The following is a 17,683-nucleotide window of genomic DNA, read 5'->3' on the forward strand; positions in this document are numbered from 1 at the left end:
TACATTATGCACGTGTGTATATTGTATACACAGCAAAAATGGCCGCTGGGTACAACAAAAAATGGGTTTTTCGTATTCATGATAAAAATCTAACGCCTGTACTGTGCATATAGGTATCCATATAGACATAATATATTATATATTTTATTATTAATTATGCATTTCGACGTAACCTGTGATGGTATTAGATTATACACAGGTTTTAATCAGGCTACCAGGTTTAAATCACAGAGTCACGGGGTTGGTCAACGTATCGTCTAAATAAACAATTGAAAACATCAAACATCAAATTAATATTTTTTTAAAAATAACTTATTTATGAAACATGCAGCTAAAAAAAAAGTGTTAAAAATAAAGTATAATAAAGATATACTTTTCTTGGCATATTTAGGCGTGTAATCTAAGAGATCTAACCGGAGTAGAAAATTCTGATCAAAAATCTATATTATAATACTATAGTAGCGTAAGTACCACGGATGCACAGATGGAAAACAATAGGTCAATAGGAGGGGGGCATTCATCGCCCTGAACTCCACTCTACAGTCACCACAAACATGATTACGCCACTGCCACTGAATAATAATAATAATAATACAAACAACAGCGAGAGAATAAAAAAATTTACCGTCGGAAGAGTACCGGAGTATATATTAGTATTATGTATATATATGGATAAGGTGTATTATTCATGTATGTATACGGTATACCTACATAGCGGTCGGAAATCGAACCGGATTAATGAGCAGCGGGCAGCGGGAAGCGGCGGCGGCGGCGACCTCGACGTTAACCCATATACATTTTTATATACGATAATATTGTTATTGTACACACGCGCAACCGGGAGCATAATAATAATAATAATAATATTACTATCAACAATATAATTTATTTGTACACAAATCGTCCGTATATATTTCATAAGTATTGCGGAAAACGGTACTCCGGTCACCGCGGCCGAGTCGCCGAGCACGGTAATTGTCGGACGTACAGATCACTGGGTCGTGGTACAGCCGGCGACACTGCGCATGACGCGCACGCGCACAGCGTCCACAGCCGCGGCCGGAGTCGAGCCAGCCATTTCGCACGGTCGCCGGGACGTAGGTGAGCGGTAACTGTTCGTAAGCGTCTGGACAAAGGAAAAGTAACGATCGGGTTCCACGGGACCCTCGTGCTATCCGACCGAGCAGCAGATGTGACGTCACTTCGACCGACACGTTTGTTGTACCTCTGGTCCCGCGACCGTCCCGTCCCACTCCACCGTCGAGGTACACGCGCACAATCACGATTTATTCCCAAACATTTATATTATTATTATTGTTATTATTACACACTGTCTGCGTACTCAGTGGCACAATAATATTATTTTGACTTTTTACATACACACACACACACACACACACTTAATACTTAAACAGTCAAACAAATAAAATTAGTTTTCCGTCGGTCGATATATACACGGTTTACCGCCTATTACAGGTGTGAATTGGACGAAACGACGACGACCGACGACTCCGCGTCCGCCGTCGTGCGAGCATAATCCGTTCGGCGGCCGTCCCGCGGGATAGCGAACGATCGACGACGACGACGACAGCGGAAACGACAAAGCTCGTCGTTATCGTGGCGGTGGCGATCCGAAATTGTGACGACCAGAGAAGTCTAGGCGACCCGGACGACAGCGGGAGCAGAATCGGTGACTGCGACGAGGACGACGACGACGACGAAATCGCCGCCGGAGTAATCGTCGTCCGGTCGAGTCGGTTGTTATGATGTCCGTGCGACCGTCGTCGTCGTCGTTGTCGCTTTGTGCCGAGTCGCAGTCCCGGCGGTGTCGCCGTCAGTCCCGTCATTGCGGCCGTCTGTCGCCATCATCGTTGTCCCAGTTCGTCGTGTTCGAGGCGCCTTTGCCGCTGGGCGGGGAAACCGCGATGCCCATATAGCCCCGTGACCTATGTTGCCTGCAGTGTTGTTGTAGTGTCGCTGCACCGCACGTTCTGCCCCGCAAAGGTAAGACGACCATAAGACTTAACCGTGGGAGGGGTACATTTTCCGGGCTCCGTCGATTTCGTTTTGGCGATGTGGCGAGGATTTTAAATACTTGATCGTGTGTAGGAAAAGGCCGTCCTAGGAGTGTTTTTTGTTTTTTGGCGGATTACCGGATCGCCGCTGTCACGTGAAGAACGGTTAGCCTTGGTGGCCGTCTGTCAGACCTCGCGGTTCGTCATATGTTTTCCCGCAGCTGCGATTTTCCCCCCCGCACGGGTTACTGTCGCGTATGCCATGTGTTGATTTTTTCCGAGGGGAGACCCCCACGCGGTCTAATTTTTTTGGATCCGACTGTCCCTATAGTGCCGGCACGCCGAGTCGCCGAAAGATGACCGCTGACAAGTCTTCGTATTCTGATCCCCTAGTTCCAACCGTCTGCCAACGGAAACGTAGTCGATGCCCGATGGTTCTACGATCACTCTGCGCTAAATTTTAGATTCTGGTTTCCCTGCGAAATTTTCGGGTTTCAAGAGCGAAAGTGGTGGCATGTGTTCGTTTGTTTACGTTTACGTTAGCACAGCGAACCGCCTGCCAGTCCAATATTGTTCTGGATTCGAAACGATACGCAATCAGTAACGATAACGTCTCGGGCACTCGAAAAAACATTAGTATAGTATTGGGTGTGTTGGGCTCCGTTTGTTTCCCACCACTTTGTAAGGTTAAAGTTCTACCATCAATCAGCACAACTCCATAACGCTCATAATAACTGTTAATTAATATTACGAATTGTGTTTACACAGCCAGAGGTATAATATATATAATAAATTATAATGTACTGACGTTATCCTCATTTTTGTCTTGTCATTTGTCATTTTAATCAAATGCGGCAGAATTAATTGGCAACAACCATATTCCAACATTCCACAGAGCACCAGCCACTAAGCACCAAGTGTTTAAGCCTTAAAGCTAAAGTGCTTACTGTACAGTGTAAAGTGCACACTGTGTCACAGCAATACAGCAACAGCATTAGTGCTCGGAAGGGAATTAGGGAAAGTGTTTGTATTTGATAGATTTTCCAAGTTTATATTGTGCCTATCATTATGATACCCGATACCCAGTTAGTGGTTACTTGTTCTATTGCTTATTGTGTCTTCTGATATAAACACTATAAAATTGATTACCTAGTATTTACTGATTAGTTTTGTTGTAACTTTTAGCATGCAAGTATGCATTAATTGTGAGACAATTTGTTAGCAGCGTTGGATAGGTAGGTATTTGATTGTTTTAATAGTTATTCCGTTTCAAGCATTTATGGTTATGTCATTAAGACCATTTTCAATGTGTAATGACACTTCATGTTTTGCCATAGAGTGACATGTGTAATGTGTTTTCTAAATAATAATTGATGCAAACGCAAATGACAAAGATAAAATAATTAGTGGTTTTTTTTCATATTGAATATTCATTTTTTTTGTTTAGATACAGTTATTATTTACTAGGCTATCAACTCTTATCAGTAAGATGATTGCATTGCCTATTTCATTTTTTTCTTTATTGTGGTGTAGTAATGGTTGTTTTTTAAATTTTTAGATGGGGAATCCAACACGTTTTATGGTTTCATGGGATGATCATTCTACGCATTTAGTCGCACGTCTGGGATATCTTTTGGAACGTCAACAGTTGGTTGATGTAACTTTGATGTGTAATACACACAGTCTCAAAGTACATAGATCAGTTCTCGCAGCTTGCAGCCCATACTTTGAGGTAATTTTATTGTTTAAAATATACCTAAATCTATACCTATCAGAATTATAAACATATTGATGAACATTTAAATTATTTTCATTTTCATTTCATCTTTTGATTTTTAGATTGAATTACATTATATATACATATTTATGTTAATTACAATAATGTTATTTTTAATTTCAGCGTGAATTGGGTAATCATCCCATGATTGTTCTAAAAGATATGAAATTTAGTGTACTCAAATCATTAATTGAGTTCATGTATTGTGGTGAAACAAATGTTACAGAAGATAATTTACATGCTCTTGTGGAAGCAGCAAAATTTTTTGAGGTAAGTTATTCAATCATTTACATAGGCGCCGCCAGGAATTTTGTCAGGGGGGTGCATCGTGCATAGTATACTTTGATTTCTAAATAATATTTAAATTATTTTAGTTAAATACCGACGTAGAAATTTTCTTTCAATTATATGACGGTACAAAGTTATTTTTGTTTTTTTGTCAGATACAGAGTTTTTAATAGATAATTATGCAAAAAAAAATCTTTTCAATACCATAAAATATTTTTATTAAAGCCTGGGGGGTGCAATCGCACCCCTTCGTGGCGCCCTTGATCATTTATAAATAGTTAATAAATGTATTCTGCTATTATAAATACAATTAAAATAATCATAAATATCATAAACAAAAAAATCATTAGTCATTACTAGGGTTAGGATGTTTATGACTTTTGCATATTTTTTCTTTTAGTCTTGCACATTGGAGACAAAGTTGTAAATTTGTTTTGTGCTACTGCTATGGACTAGCGTCCCGCAAACCGAATTTATTCTAGTCATTCAGAATACTTAACTTGTTAAATAAATTCAGCTTTCATGTTATAAATAAATATATATGTTTTGTCAAAATAAATAATCAAATAATCTAACTAAGAAGAATTCCACATTGTTTAAATTAACTCAAGAGTCACCTTCCAACATCATCCTTGACTACTGATACCTGTAGGCGACGTGATCACTACACTACATAGAATTAGATGTATTCAATTTTATTTTGCATATTTTTGCATATTTAGGGGTTTTTATGAATAAATGCATACCTATTTGGCCAAAAAAATAATAAATGCATATATTGCCAAAAAATAACTTAAATACAATATAAACCTCAATAAAAACCCATAGGTAGGCACAGTCGGTTTCACATTTAACGAAAATATGAAACCCGTAGTATACAATTATTACTTACTTATCTTAACTTTGACTCTAAATTTATTAATCAAGTTTACAATAGATGATTGCGATTGTGTGTCAAATTTACTGTTAGTACCTATGTTTTTAATTTCAAAATATCATATTTTTATATATTTGTATTTAAGTTATAAAAAAGTTGTAAATTAATTTAAAATACATCTAAATACATTAGAAATAAAATTTTAATTTTAATTTTTTTTAAGGGCATATTTTGATAATTATTGTGCACATTTGCATCTATTTTTTAGTGTTTTTAAGGTCGTAAACATCCTAACCCTAGTCATTACATTTAGGGTTGAACCATTGCTTAAGAGGACACTAAACAACCATTTGTTGTTGTCTCTGTCTTACAAATGTGTAACAAAACAAATTTATGCTCAGCGGATCACGTTTAATTCCATTAGTTAAAAATTAGAGTGAATTGACCTATTATGAAACTTGATTTAAGAACTTTATCTATGTTTGTAAGTGGGTTTTTACGATAGTTCAATTTTGTATCAAGTTATGCTTACATAAAAAAGCGTAAATTAAAAATGCTCATAACTTACTTAAAAACTAAGTTATCGTAAAAAATCCACACACAAACATAGATAATGTCCATAGCATAAAGTTTCATAATAAGCCAATTTACTCTAATTATTAAACTAACGGAATTAAACTTGATCTGCTAAGCGTAAATTTTCCATGTTACGTACATGTAAGACAGAGACAACAAATATGTATGTAGCATCCTCTTGAGAAAACAGTACTAATGTTGTATCTAATAAACAGTTTTTAGTAGGTAATTTATATATATATTATATAAAATATGTTATGAAAAAAGTTTAAAAATGTTTAAGTAATAATTAGAATTTTTGTATAATTATGAACTATTAAATCTAAATGATGACTATTTTATAATGTTAATAATTGTTTGTATCTTTTTCTTTTTTTTCTTTTACAAACATCACATTTCAATTATATTAATTGCTCACCAAAAACTTAACATTTTACTTTCTTTTATAAATTTTAAGTACAAAGTATTTCGTAGAAGTCCATCGCTGGATGATTTCCTTCATCTTGTGCTTTATGGTTTTTATTATGTGTGTGATTAATGATTATGTTGGTTATCCAATTTTCTCATTGTATTATAAAAAAAAAGTACAAAGCTTAAAAAAAAAAATAATGTATTACAAGTTATTAATGTGTATTTTGTATAAAATTATATTATTGTATAGTATTTATTGCATTATGTAAATAATATTTAAAAAAAAATTATATGCGATAGATATATTAAATTTTTTTTTTTATCACGCTTAAACAGTAAATTGTACTGAATTTTTAATTTTTAATTTCCGTTGAAAAATTATTGTTTACTATCCAAATCAGATAAATATACATGATTGTATCGATAAATTTCATCTAGTACATAAAATACCACTAGGTATGTGGATTACTTCTATGCTAAGGATCATAGTAAGTGGGAATTGAGGACCCGGGTGGCCAACCCCAAATAGTTAAGAGAGAAGACAAAGGAAAAGAAGTAGAGTTATATTATAAACACTTAACCTACCTATACTTAATTAAATATTAATATAAAATTTGTTTGGATTTTTAGAATATGTATTTGTATTTTTGACTAAAAAATGTATGCCCAATTTTTCTTACAATTAGTGTTTTAGTTTTTAAAGTTTTGTGTGTTCAAGAATAAGACATCTACTCGTATTGATATAATTTTTAAATATTTAATCAAACATAAATTAAAGAATTACTATAAATTCCAAATAAGAACAATCGCACTAAAACTGCTACTAATTGTTATACCTACTCGATACTATAACATTAAAAAAAATCATTCGAACAACCTCAAAAAGATATGACCTTACCTATCTCTAGAAACTCCCTTAAAAGATTAAAAAGAAAACGGTGCCACGACCTTTGCAACTAATTCCCTACAAATGCATATAATGCTTAAAAAGTGTTACCAGTGGACAGCTTCTCCAATTCAAATTCTTAATGTCTATATTAACTTTTATTATGTTTACACTTATTGTACTTAATTTTTTATAGACCGAGTAATTAAAAAAAAAAAAAGATTATAATAATAAATACACCAGTAGCGCCGAAGTCTTAAACATCTAGTAGGGCGAAAAATATTTCAAGAAGCCCAACATCTTAATATCGGAAAAAAATGACATACCGTGGAGAGGAAAATGATCAATATGAAACAGCCCTATCTTAAATTTTCAAAATATGTCGGGCCATGGCCTGGCCTTAAAATAGGGTTCGGCGCCACTGAAATACACCAAATGGCCTATGTTGATGCGGGTTAACTAATAAAAAAAATAATAATAAATAAATAAATAAATTCCAAATGAAACAAAACATTTTTTTTGTTTAGAGAGGTATTTTATTTATTGTATATAATATGAATCATATACTTTCAATTTTGGTGCAAATATGCTATAATTAACTGAATAGCAATTAATATGTTTTTACCTTTATGAATGATAAACATAATTATGAAAGAAAGAGAAGCTGGGGTATCAAATATCATGTCAGAAGTTCTCCATCCAGATACCATAATTCACATGATGATCTTTTTAATTAAAACCAATCTTATGAACAGTTTGTAATCTGTTCTTGTTTATATAATATTTAAATACTGTATCCTTAAAAATTGTTATCCTTAAATTCCTTATATGCCAATAGCCATAGACACCGAGGCTTATTTATTTAAATTAAAAAAAAAAAAATACTTATGAAATAAATAAATACAAAATAATCAATATTTTTATGTAGATGGTAAATTTGAATTTGTTTGTTAAAATGCATAATAATATGTTTATCTTTTTGTTATTGGATCTATCTTATTCTTGATTTATTAGGTTAATGGGACTAAAACGCTTTAGTCCCAAAGTGAGTCCAAGTGTGTTTACTGTTAATTAGTTCTAAATTATAGATAGAATACTTATAAGTATAAATCATCTGTAATCATAGAGAACACTTTGTAGTTTAATGTTTTAATATTGTTGGCAATAAAGCTACTACTAGCATATAAATTGCTGTAGGAGTTAGTTAATTTTCAATAGTTATTGATTAGCTTACATTAAAGTTAATACTATGCTAGCTATATAATTGAAAATGTTACATATTCAAAAACTATTCCCATCTGCTATGTTTATGTAGCACAAAATCTAAAAATGTATGAATTCCATATTTTACATTTTAAAATATTGATGTATTTGCTTATATTTATTCATATTTTATAGTTGAGAAATACAAATTATAAAGTTAATTGTAAAACGTATAACTGATGCTGATACAAATTTAAATAAATCTTAGTATTAAATCTAATCATTGAATCATATGAAACAAATAAATATAATAAATAATTTCAGAAGTAAATAATAGTTATCAAGAAAATATTAATTTTAACTAATTGGTTTTAAATAAATACAATTATTAATGTTGTATTTATATTAAATACTTTGACATGTATACAGTTGATGTGTTGATTCAGTTGAATTAATACAGTTTGAGTTATTGTTAGTTGTTAATTTGAAGACACTAGAAAAATTGAAGTTAGAAGGGGATTTCTTATCTGGTGGTTCTTAATGGTGAGAATTTTAAGTTATCAAGGGTCATTTTATCAGGCCGTTCCTACATTATTAAATTAAAAATATATAAATACATCAAAATATCACTTTTGCACAACCTTAATCTTGGAAAAGACCAACTTCTTATTATAACTGTAATATTTTGTTTTTGTAGTATTGTTATAGTTGGAAAGTTCAATAAACAAAAAATCTTAAAAAATAACGTTTAGTTAAGCAAGTAAACATTTAAAAAAATATTTTGAACATAATGAATAAGAAAACTTGAATATTATTTTAAAGTAAATATAAAGTTTTATCTGATGAATAAGATATTAACATAAATAGTTCTTTTTTGTTTTTAATGAGTATACATTTACATGATTAATTTTCTTTCAGGATGTAGTATTTGAATAGTTGAATTGAGACAATTTTAAAATTGCAAATAATAGTTTTGATTATATAGGTATATAATATATTTGTTATTAATTAGATGGTTTTACTAAGTTTTCAAAGTACTAAATATTTTTATTTTTATTTTTTTTTTTGATACACGACTTCTTCTCTGATTGAGATATCTAGACAAAAATGTTAAATTCATTTGACAGAATTTAAATAATTATTATTTTTTTATGGCGCAATATTAAATAAAACATGTTGTGTTGTGTTTTGTATAAAATATTAATTAATGATAACCAGGATTCGGATTTATTAGCGTTTGCTACTTATTATAGGATAGAGATAGAAATAGCAGAGTGGGTCTATAAATTTGTTTAATGCACCACGGACTCTAAATATGAAATTTTATTTTGCATATTTGAAGAATTTTAGAATTTTAGTGCTATTTTTAAAGTTTTGGTGCTATGTTTTGCTAATATTCTTAATTCAAAGCTTTATTTTATATTTTTCATAAATCTCGTGACGAATGGTATTCATTAACGTGAATCAATAAGAATTGAAATTTAATTCTTATTTACTCAGATAATTTTGAATAGTTGCGTACAAACAATGTCATAATTCAAGGTATCAATAGTTAATCAGTACATAAAATTTTTTTAAACTGTATACGGAGATTTTAGTTTTTTTTTTTTATCAATATATGATTTAATAAAGATATATGATAAATTGAATAAAATTTTGATTTGTATTTATTTTTATTTATTTTTATTTGTTGCTATTTTTTATTTTTTTAGGGCATATATTTTATAGAGCATATTTTACGATTTTTTTGGTCATATTATAGCGCATATTTTAGGATTTTTGATGCTATAAAATCTGAACCCTGATGATAACTTTTACCTAAAGTTAATATATTAACATACATTTAATATTTCTTGAAATAAGTTAAAACATAGTTGTTACATATATTTATTGAATTATTTATAGGCAAACTTGGTTAATTCAAAATTGATAATAATTCATATTTTCTCCCGGTTTCTAAAATTTTCTGTTAGTGTATTACACTTGGACAGATTTTGGCTGGTTCCTTAAACATTGAGTTAACAATGTCCGGCTGTATTTTACTTTAAGACTTAAGACAGTGTCAGCACATTATTAGTTATCTTAAAAGAATTTGGTTTCATCTGAGCCAATTTTGAGTTTTAACTTTAATATTAAAGTAAATCATTACATTCAAAAAAGGTTTCGGTGTTTAAACTGGCTTTTTTATAACAATTTAATTTTCTCCAATGTATTTTTTCAATTGTAATAGTATAAATATTTATAACTTAATAAATAATCAAAATAATATAAAAAATTTAGGCATAAAAACAGATAATATTTTTAAATTAAAGTTTTATAATAGATTATTCCACTTTAATATTAAAACCAACAACACAATATTGGATCTGCTGAGCTCAAATTTGGTGTCGCCCATGAGTCAAAGAGAAAAAAATTGCGAGCTAATATCTTCTTTTAAGATATAAAGTATAAGTGTTTAATCATTATAGATATAGTGTTAACACGTGCAGATTTAGAACATGTTTTTTCTGCTGTTAGAATCGGCAGCAGAAGAGATCTAGACTTGTTATCACATTTAGTTAATTTTTATTGTATTTATTTATTGTGTTGTTTGTGTATGCGGATTTTAATATATATGATTTTTTATAAAAAATACAAATAATTTGTATTTTTCAGGTTAAAGGATTATCATCATTAGCTCATGAAAGCTTACAAGATTCTAAGTCTATAAAACCACCTTCCCTTGTTTGTACTACAACAGCTCAAACTCGAATTTGTCAAGTTTCATCTTCACCAATTCCAGTTTCAACTATTGCAACTAAAGTTACAGAAAACGGAAATTATCCTTCATCCGTTTGTAAGTATTTTTGAACTACAATAATTTGTATTGAAGAAATTAGGTAATTTATCTATAATTATTTTTTTAGCTGTTATTGCACGTCTTGGCCAAAATAATAATACTAACGAAAGGCGGCCGTGTGCTGGTAGGGGTCGGCCTAAAGCTCATCTTCAGAGCCCATGTTGTGAACCATTGGTAAGCAAACCAGCTCCTATTACTCCACCACAGACAGAATCGGCCCAAATACTACTGTCACTTGCAGGATCTAACCAATCATACATATCACCTTCAAAACACAGAACCAATGATAGTAGTATGGTGACCATAAATCATGAATTTCCCATGAGTAACGGTCTAGACAATAACAATCCCAAGTTCAGTGATGATTTAGACCTAAAGTATAAGCGTAGTAGGAAAAGGCCTGCAGATTCATTAGATGAGAATAGATATGATGTGAAAAAGTCAATGCCTAATGATATAAAGACAGATGAAGATGTCAATCGGTCACCTTTATTAGCTAGTTTACTAACCAAAAATGATAAGTCTGATGACAAAATTAAAGCACCAAAACCACAAGAAACACAAACTCAGAATTCTGAAAGATATATAAATGCATTAAAAGGAGCTGGTCTTCCAACTGATATCCCAATATTAATTGAGAATGGTGATGGTAACTACATCACATTAACTGAGAATGTGTATGATATATTAGCTAAAGAAGATGCTCTTCATTTCCAACTTACTGACAATATGAATCTTGCTAATCTCAAACAACCAGAAGATATGGTTAGTAACATGCAGGATATAGAACAGTCTAATATACCAATAATAGACACCAACATAGAAGATCCAATATTGAGGAATATTAAAAGTCATATGCCACCAGACAATCCAGACGATGTTGTTCTTTATAAAGTGGCTGATGATGGAAACATTGAAAAGTATGTTTTGACCACAGAAGACATAAAAGCATTCAAAGAGTCTATGGATTCTAATCCCGAAAGAAAAAAGGATTCACCACGACTAAGTGTTTCTGAAATAAATGTGCCGATTGAAAATAAATCATTGCCATTGATAACTAAAATTTTAGATTGTGGTAACGAAAAGTTTTCAGAGGCTCTATTAGGCAGGCTACCTCTCAGAAAAAGAGGAACATTCAAATTAAATAGCTCTAGTTCTGATACTGATATGTTGCAACAAATGAACGTTTGTTCGCAGTCTGTTGGTAATGTAGAAACTGACGTTGAGTATGTTGTTGTGGGTGAAGACAGTGTACAAATGGACATAATGGGTTCTACTAGTATTAGCAATAAAAATGAAACATTAAAAAACAGCACTTCTATAAAAATTGAGGATGTGGCGGAAGAAGAAATGAGTGTTCTAGAAGCAATGATGAATAATACTATTGAATTTTCTACTGAAGATGGTGACTATCAGATGCATAGTAGTGAAGAGGTTTTTTCAAATGATCAAAACGACAATGAGAAAATGATACTGTCTAATGTCCTCATGTGTACGGGCGCAGAAAATTCCAATTCTCATGTTGGCCTCGACCATTTTGGATTTAAAACTGACGATGTGGATGTCCGTAATGGTGACTGTAATCAGCAAAAAAAATCCAAATTGTATGTAGACTTGGATATGCCGGGAAATGATTTTATATCTGAACCTGTTACTGAGGAAGTAGTACTCTCGAGCGAATTAAATCCGAGCTCCTGAATTTATTTATATAAAGATAACTTCCTAGTTATACTTTGAATATAGAATTGTGTATATTTGTAAAAATTGGGCTGTACAATATTACTCCTAACATTAATATCTGTCATTGAACTTGGTGAAATCAACGCATGCCTATGTATATACTATACATAATCTCATATGTATATATATATATAAATATATACATATCTGTGTATATATCATAAATATATATTTCCTTATAGTTCTGACTTATATACTAGTTTATTTGTTTTGTTTAGTGTTAATATTAAAAAAATGTATTATTCTCTAATTTGGTGATATTTAAATATGTGAACAAATAGAAACAAATATTGCTTAACTTGGCTCTTTGAAAATAGAATGAGTGTTTAATTTGAATTTTTAAACAAAAATTGGTATTATTTTATTATTTAAAAATTATTGTTATGCTTTGGTTGGTATTCACAATTGTTTAAAAAAAATTTGTTCACCCTGTGCCATTTGTTAAGCCGTCAATTATGAAAGTTCACATGTTTTCAGCTTCATAAATGAACAGAAAATTAAAATCCGTAATAAAGATCATGTGTTTATATAGTTTTATTATACATTTTTTTTTTCAATTTTAATTAAATTTTAAATTTTGTTTCTAACCATTTTTTCCTGTACAAATAATATACAACAACATCAATTATTATTTATTATTTTTATTGCCTTAAATTTTTTAACTCAAAATAATTTATTTTGATTAAAAGTTGTGTTAAACTGTTAAAATAATATTGATTAGCTTTTTACTATTTTCGTTTTTTCTTGCATTGTGTATACTAGTTTATTATTATTATTATGTGTTTACATTAGCTATTTTTTTTCGTTTATCAAGTACGCCTCATCGAAATAATATTAAATTTGGCACCGCATTATTTGACAATAACTTAATGTTTTCCTATCATCATCGTCCATTGCGGATTGGAGGATTATGTATGTAGTACTTATATTGTAAAGTAGTGGTTTTCAACTTTTTACGAATCACGACCAATTATCTTTTCTTTTAGTTGTATTGTAATTCATTCAAAAAGTTCACTATCAAACTTAATAGGTTCTCTAAATTGTATTTTATGAATAGCCAGTAATATACCAGTGATACCTGCACGTACTTATATAATACTCTTGTTTTAAGTTGAATAATATATGATTCATGGATGCTAATTAGTTTTTCTAATAAAATAATTACAACTAATGTTCAAAATATTTGTGAATGCGAGATCATTATATGAAATACCATTATTTTGTTAATAATTTTTGACGACTTGGGGTTGGAAACTATTGGTATAGAGTATATTAGAGTGTAGGTACTCATCGGTCCGAATCAATCTTCTATTTTTTTCCGAATGAATAATCGTCGAATGATTATTATCCAGGTTAAGTCTAATTACATTTCGTACTTGCACACACGAATTAAGATGTTATTTATAATTAGCTTCATAGCTTCATCGTACGTTTTTGCACCTCTGCGATTTAATAAAACTGTTAAGCAAAAATAATCGTATCCGAGTCTTTTCATAATTTAATATAATATTGTATTTAGGTTATTATATTGTTCACTGCATTAGCAATCACATATATACATACTTAAGTGGAAATGATCTCAATATGGTGTTTGTATAGTCTGCTCAACTAACCAAAAAAACAAAAATGACGTCTTACTTCTTTAAAATATCATTCCCTTCGATGCGGTGTAGTTTTCGATTGCGGGCGTAGAAAAATACCAAAATCAAAGGTCTTAAGGTCCTACAAACATTTTACCATAACCTCCACATCAACCCCCAATCAAAAATTATTATTATCCGTTTACACTCGGCATAAACGACTTGGTCTCTATAATGTATTATGTGAATCAAAAATTTTCTTATACTGTTTAAAGGATGTGCCTATATCGTCTGTACATTATACGTATTATAAATATAGTTTGTGGATTGGCATATCATAGTTTACCTATATAATATATATGTTTATGTTTTTAAATACGCGAGTCTCGACCGAAGGGAATTGACCATCAGCACACACGATAAAGCTCAAATAAGTTTACACATAATATAATTTATTATATATATAAGATACCTATTAAAGTATGACGTCAGGACAAGATGTATTATTGTTTAATATTTTTACATATTATGGGTTTGATACCTATTTGAAAAATTACTCGAAATTGTCTTTAACAGCCGTTTAATTCTTATTTATTATTTTTTATTAATTATTATACATGCTAATCAAACGAATCGTGTCAAATGAATCTGGTGGGCGATTTTTATAATGTGTAAGCTGTAGGTACTATTTATTTTTGAAGATCGTTGTTGTATTATGGATACGTAATGCGTTTATATTATGTGAATAATTACCTATTATTCTAATGTATATATTTTATATGCAGTTTTTGTTTTTTAACACGCCTATAGGTTATAACATTAAATAACATATAAATATTGTACCTATTTGTACCTGTAAAATATTATTATAATGTAAACACGCTGTAAATATTATATTATATTTATATATTCATATATATATATATATATATATATATTAGTTGTTATATTAAAAAAAATATATATTATATTATATGAACATGTATGTGGAAAAATTGTTTGTTATTTTTTTAAAATTATTTCTATTTCTCCGACTAAATTGTTACTGTAACTAGTTTTCGACAATATTGATTTTGTTTTAGATTGTCTTAGACGAGGTGCATTTGATACCTATACTGCTCCTATATAGCAGAATGGTTACCTACTTTCCCTTTTTTAAGTTTTGATCTAGAAACAGAAAAAAATGGAAACTTAAATCTTTTAGTGTGTGATCAGATCAAATAATACGCAATCACTCTTTTTATATGTGTGGGGGGAGGGGGGTCGTGGTCATGTATTCGATAAATGAGTGAATTCCGACACCTCACACTATGATCTTTGTAAAAAATATAAAAATCAGAACCAACCTGTTTTCCTGGATAGATATGTCTTACTTACCTACTTATCGATTGAACTATGTGTCTTGATATGACTGCAGCAATACAGGAAGAAAGTATAGTCGATTTCACTGCTCGTATGATCTAGTACTTAGGAATAGTGGTTGTTATTAAGATTAATTGTACACATATTATACTGACGTAAAAATGTCACTGTTTAGCTGGTTAAAGGATTTCGGGGAAATATACCTAGTTGAATGGATTTGCGATTCCAAGGACAAGCTGTTTTCTCGACGGCAATACATTTTTCATCCTCTGCCTTCCCCCCACCATATTTTGAGGGAGAATAGAGAGAAATACATTTTGTCGTTTTATGATCACACGAAACTATACAAAGTGAGATTACTTGACAGAATAATGATAATGGGTGTGACCAATCCTTTCATCAGGGGGGTTTGTTTATTTTAAGTATAAGCATCCTTTGGTCGGAAAACGGGTTTATTATTTTGGGTTCTGAGTGGAGCGATGAATGTGTTGATCTTACAATGAATATAGGTATGCGTGATCTATAAATGTTTATATGAGCATTTTATATGCACGATAAAATTTAAAAAATTTAACTTTTTTGAGTTATACCTAAATTGGCATTTTTTTTTTTATAAAAAAAACCTGAACAAGGTTTCTCTATAATGGTTCATATACTAATTAAAAGATATTGAAAGTATAGGTATATAGTAACAATATTTTTTTATAACCGATTAATATTAGAAAAGGTTTTAAGGTTTAAAATTATTAAGAGGACGTTATACCCGCATGTGTTGCCTCCGTCTTACAAGTGCGTAATATAGCAAATTTTACGCTCAACAGATTACGTTTAGCACCGTTAGTTTAACATTTAGAGTGAATTATGATTATAATTGACCTTGGCGAAGAGAAACAGGATTTTGAAGAGTACCTATCTTGCTTGCTTCAGTGTATTTGGGGCAGGTGATGACAATGTGCTCAACCGTTAACGTTGTGTTGCAAGTATAACATACCTATTGGTGCTGGTTCTTTTTTTATTAGATATACATACATGGATTAAGCGGATTTAAGTTTTATAATATTAATAAATAATGAAAATAATAATAATAATATGCTGTAAATGGGTGAAATTTTCGTATACAATTCCAGGATTCCAGAATTTCTTTTTGAAGTTATCAAGTACTTAGACAATTAGATCTGTATAGGTACACGGGTACACCATTAATTTGGAATCATTGGAAAGCAATATAAATCACTGGCGTATTTATGGAGGGGGGGGTAGATTTGGGGATAATACCCTCTCACTGGTTAGGTTCAAGTCAAATTTGTCAAACATATAGATGATAATATGAAGAAATTCGTGTACTGAATATGTCTGTTAAAATCTTCGTGTCCCATCTGTGAAAAAATCCTAGATACGCTACTGATACGAGTGTAAGTAGTATGTTGAGTGGAAATGTGGGATAAGTATACACGTAATACTATATTATAAATAATTATACGTACTTCTATTTTATATTTTATGTAGGTACCTCCTACAACCGTTACCTTGTAATCGTAGAATTATATAAATTATCATTAGGTATAACAATACAACATACAAAGTATTATAGTTCAGAAACTACTGTGAATTTCGATTTCGATGGACCAGTAAATTTTCAAAAAAGTCGTCTGTTTAACAGCTATTTACGAATAAGAGTAACGCGTCGACGGAAATAACATGCCGACTATTTTCACGGCCGATTTCTCGCCGCCCAGACAAATTAAACGCCAGCCCCCGTCCCATAGTCTCTTTTAGGGACCGTCTACGTCAGTTTTAATTTATCGGTGGGCGCCGGAAAATCCATAAATTTCCTCCCCCGATTCGAGTCAAAACTAAATATATGTATATATGAATACACACTCGAAATGTGACCAAAGTTTTTTTGTATATTTATATATATTATATTATATACACTACGGTATAAACTATTTGTTTTTTCCACATTGGAACGTATTTTTGAATTTTCAAAAAAACAAAATACGTGCCTACCATGATACTATATATCAAGTATATCATACATTTAATTACACCACGCGCCTTACTCGGAATGTGGTGTATCGGCGAACGGCGTTCGAATTGTCACGTTTATTTTGAGCCACATTTTTCAC

The 17,683-nt window shown here is 30.9% G+C and overlaps 1 protein-coding gene across 2 annotated transcripts; it reads left to right on the forward strand.

Annotated features, from left to right (window-relative positions):
• Positions 1-1,281: 1,281 nt before the first annotated feature.
• On the forward strand, positions 1,282-15,187 carry LOC107163487 (uncharacterized). 2 transcript variants are annotated; one of them, XM_015510944.2, is made up of 5 exons: positions 1,282-2,004; positions 3,574-3,747; positions 3,916-4,062; positions 10,689-10,869; positions 10,940-15,187. In XM_015510944.2, exons 2-5 carry the CDS (start codon positions 3,574-3,576, stop codon positions 12,568-12,570), a joined length of 2,133 nt encoding a protein of 710 aa, XP_015366430.2. In that variant the 5' UTR covers positions 1,282-2,004; the 3' UTR covers positions 12,571-15,187. The 2 variants fall into 2 exon arrangements, with proteins under 2 accessions (XP_015366430.2, XP_089081695.1); XM_089225569.1 differs by lacking the exon at positions 1,282-2,004 and adding an exon at positions 3,481-3,499.
• Positions 15,188-17,683: the final 2,496 nt, after the last annotated feature.

The sequence above is a fragment of the Diuraphis noxia genome, unplaced genomic scaffold, assembly GCF_037042655.1.
Source record: "Diuraphis noxia isolate RWA-SAM2 unplaced genomic scaffold, SU_Dnox_SAM2 contig0004, whole genome shotgun sequence".
In the NCBI taxonomy this organism is placed as follows: domain Eukaryota; kingdom Metazoa; phylum Arthropoda; class Insecta; order Hemiptera; family Aphididae; genus Diuraphis; species Diuraphis noxia.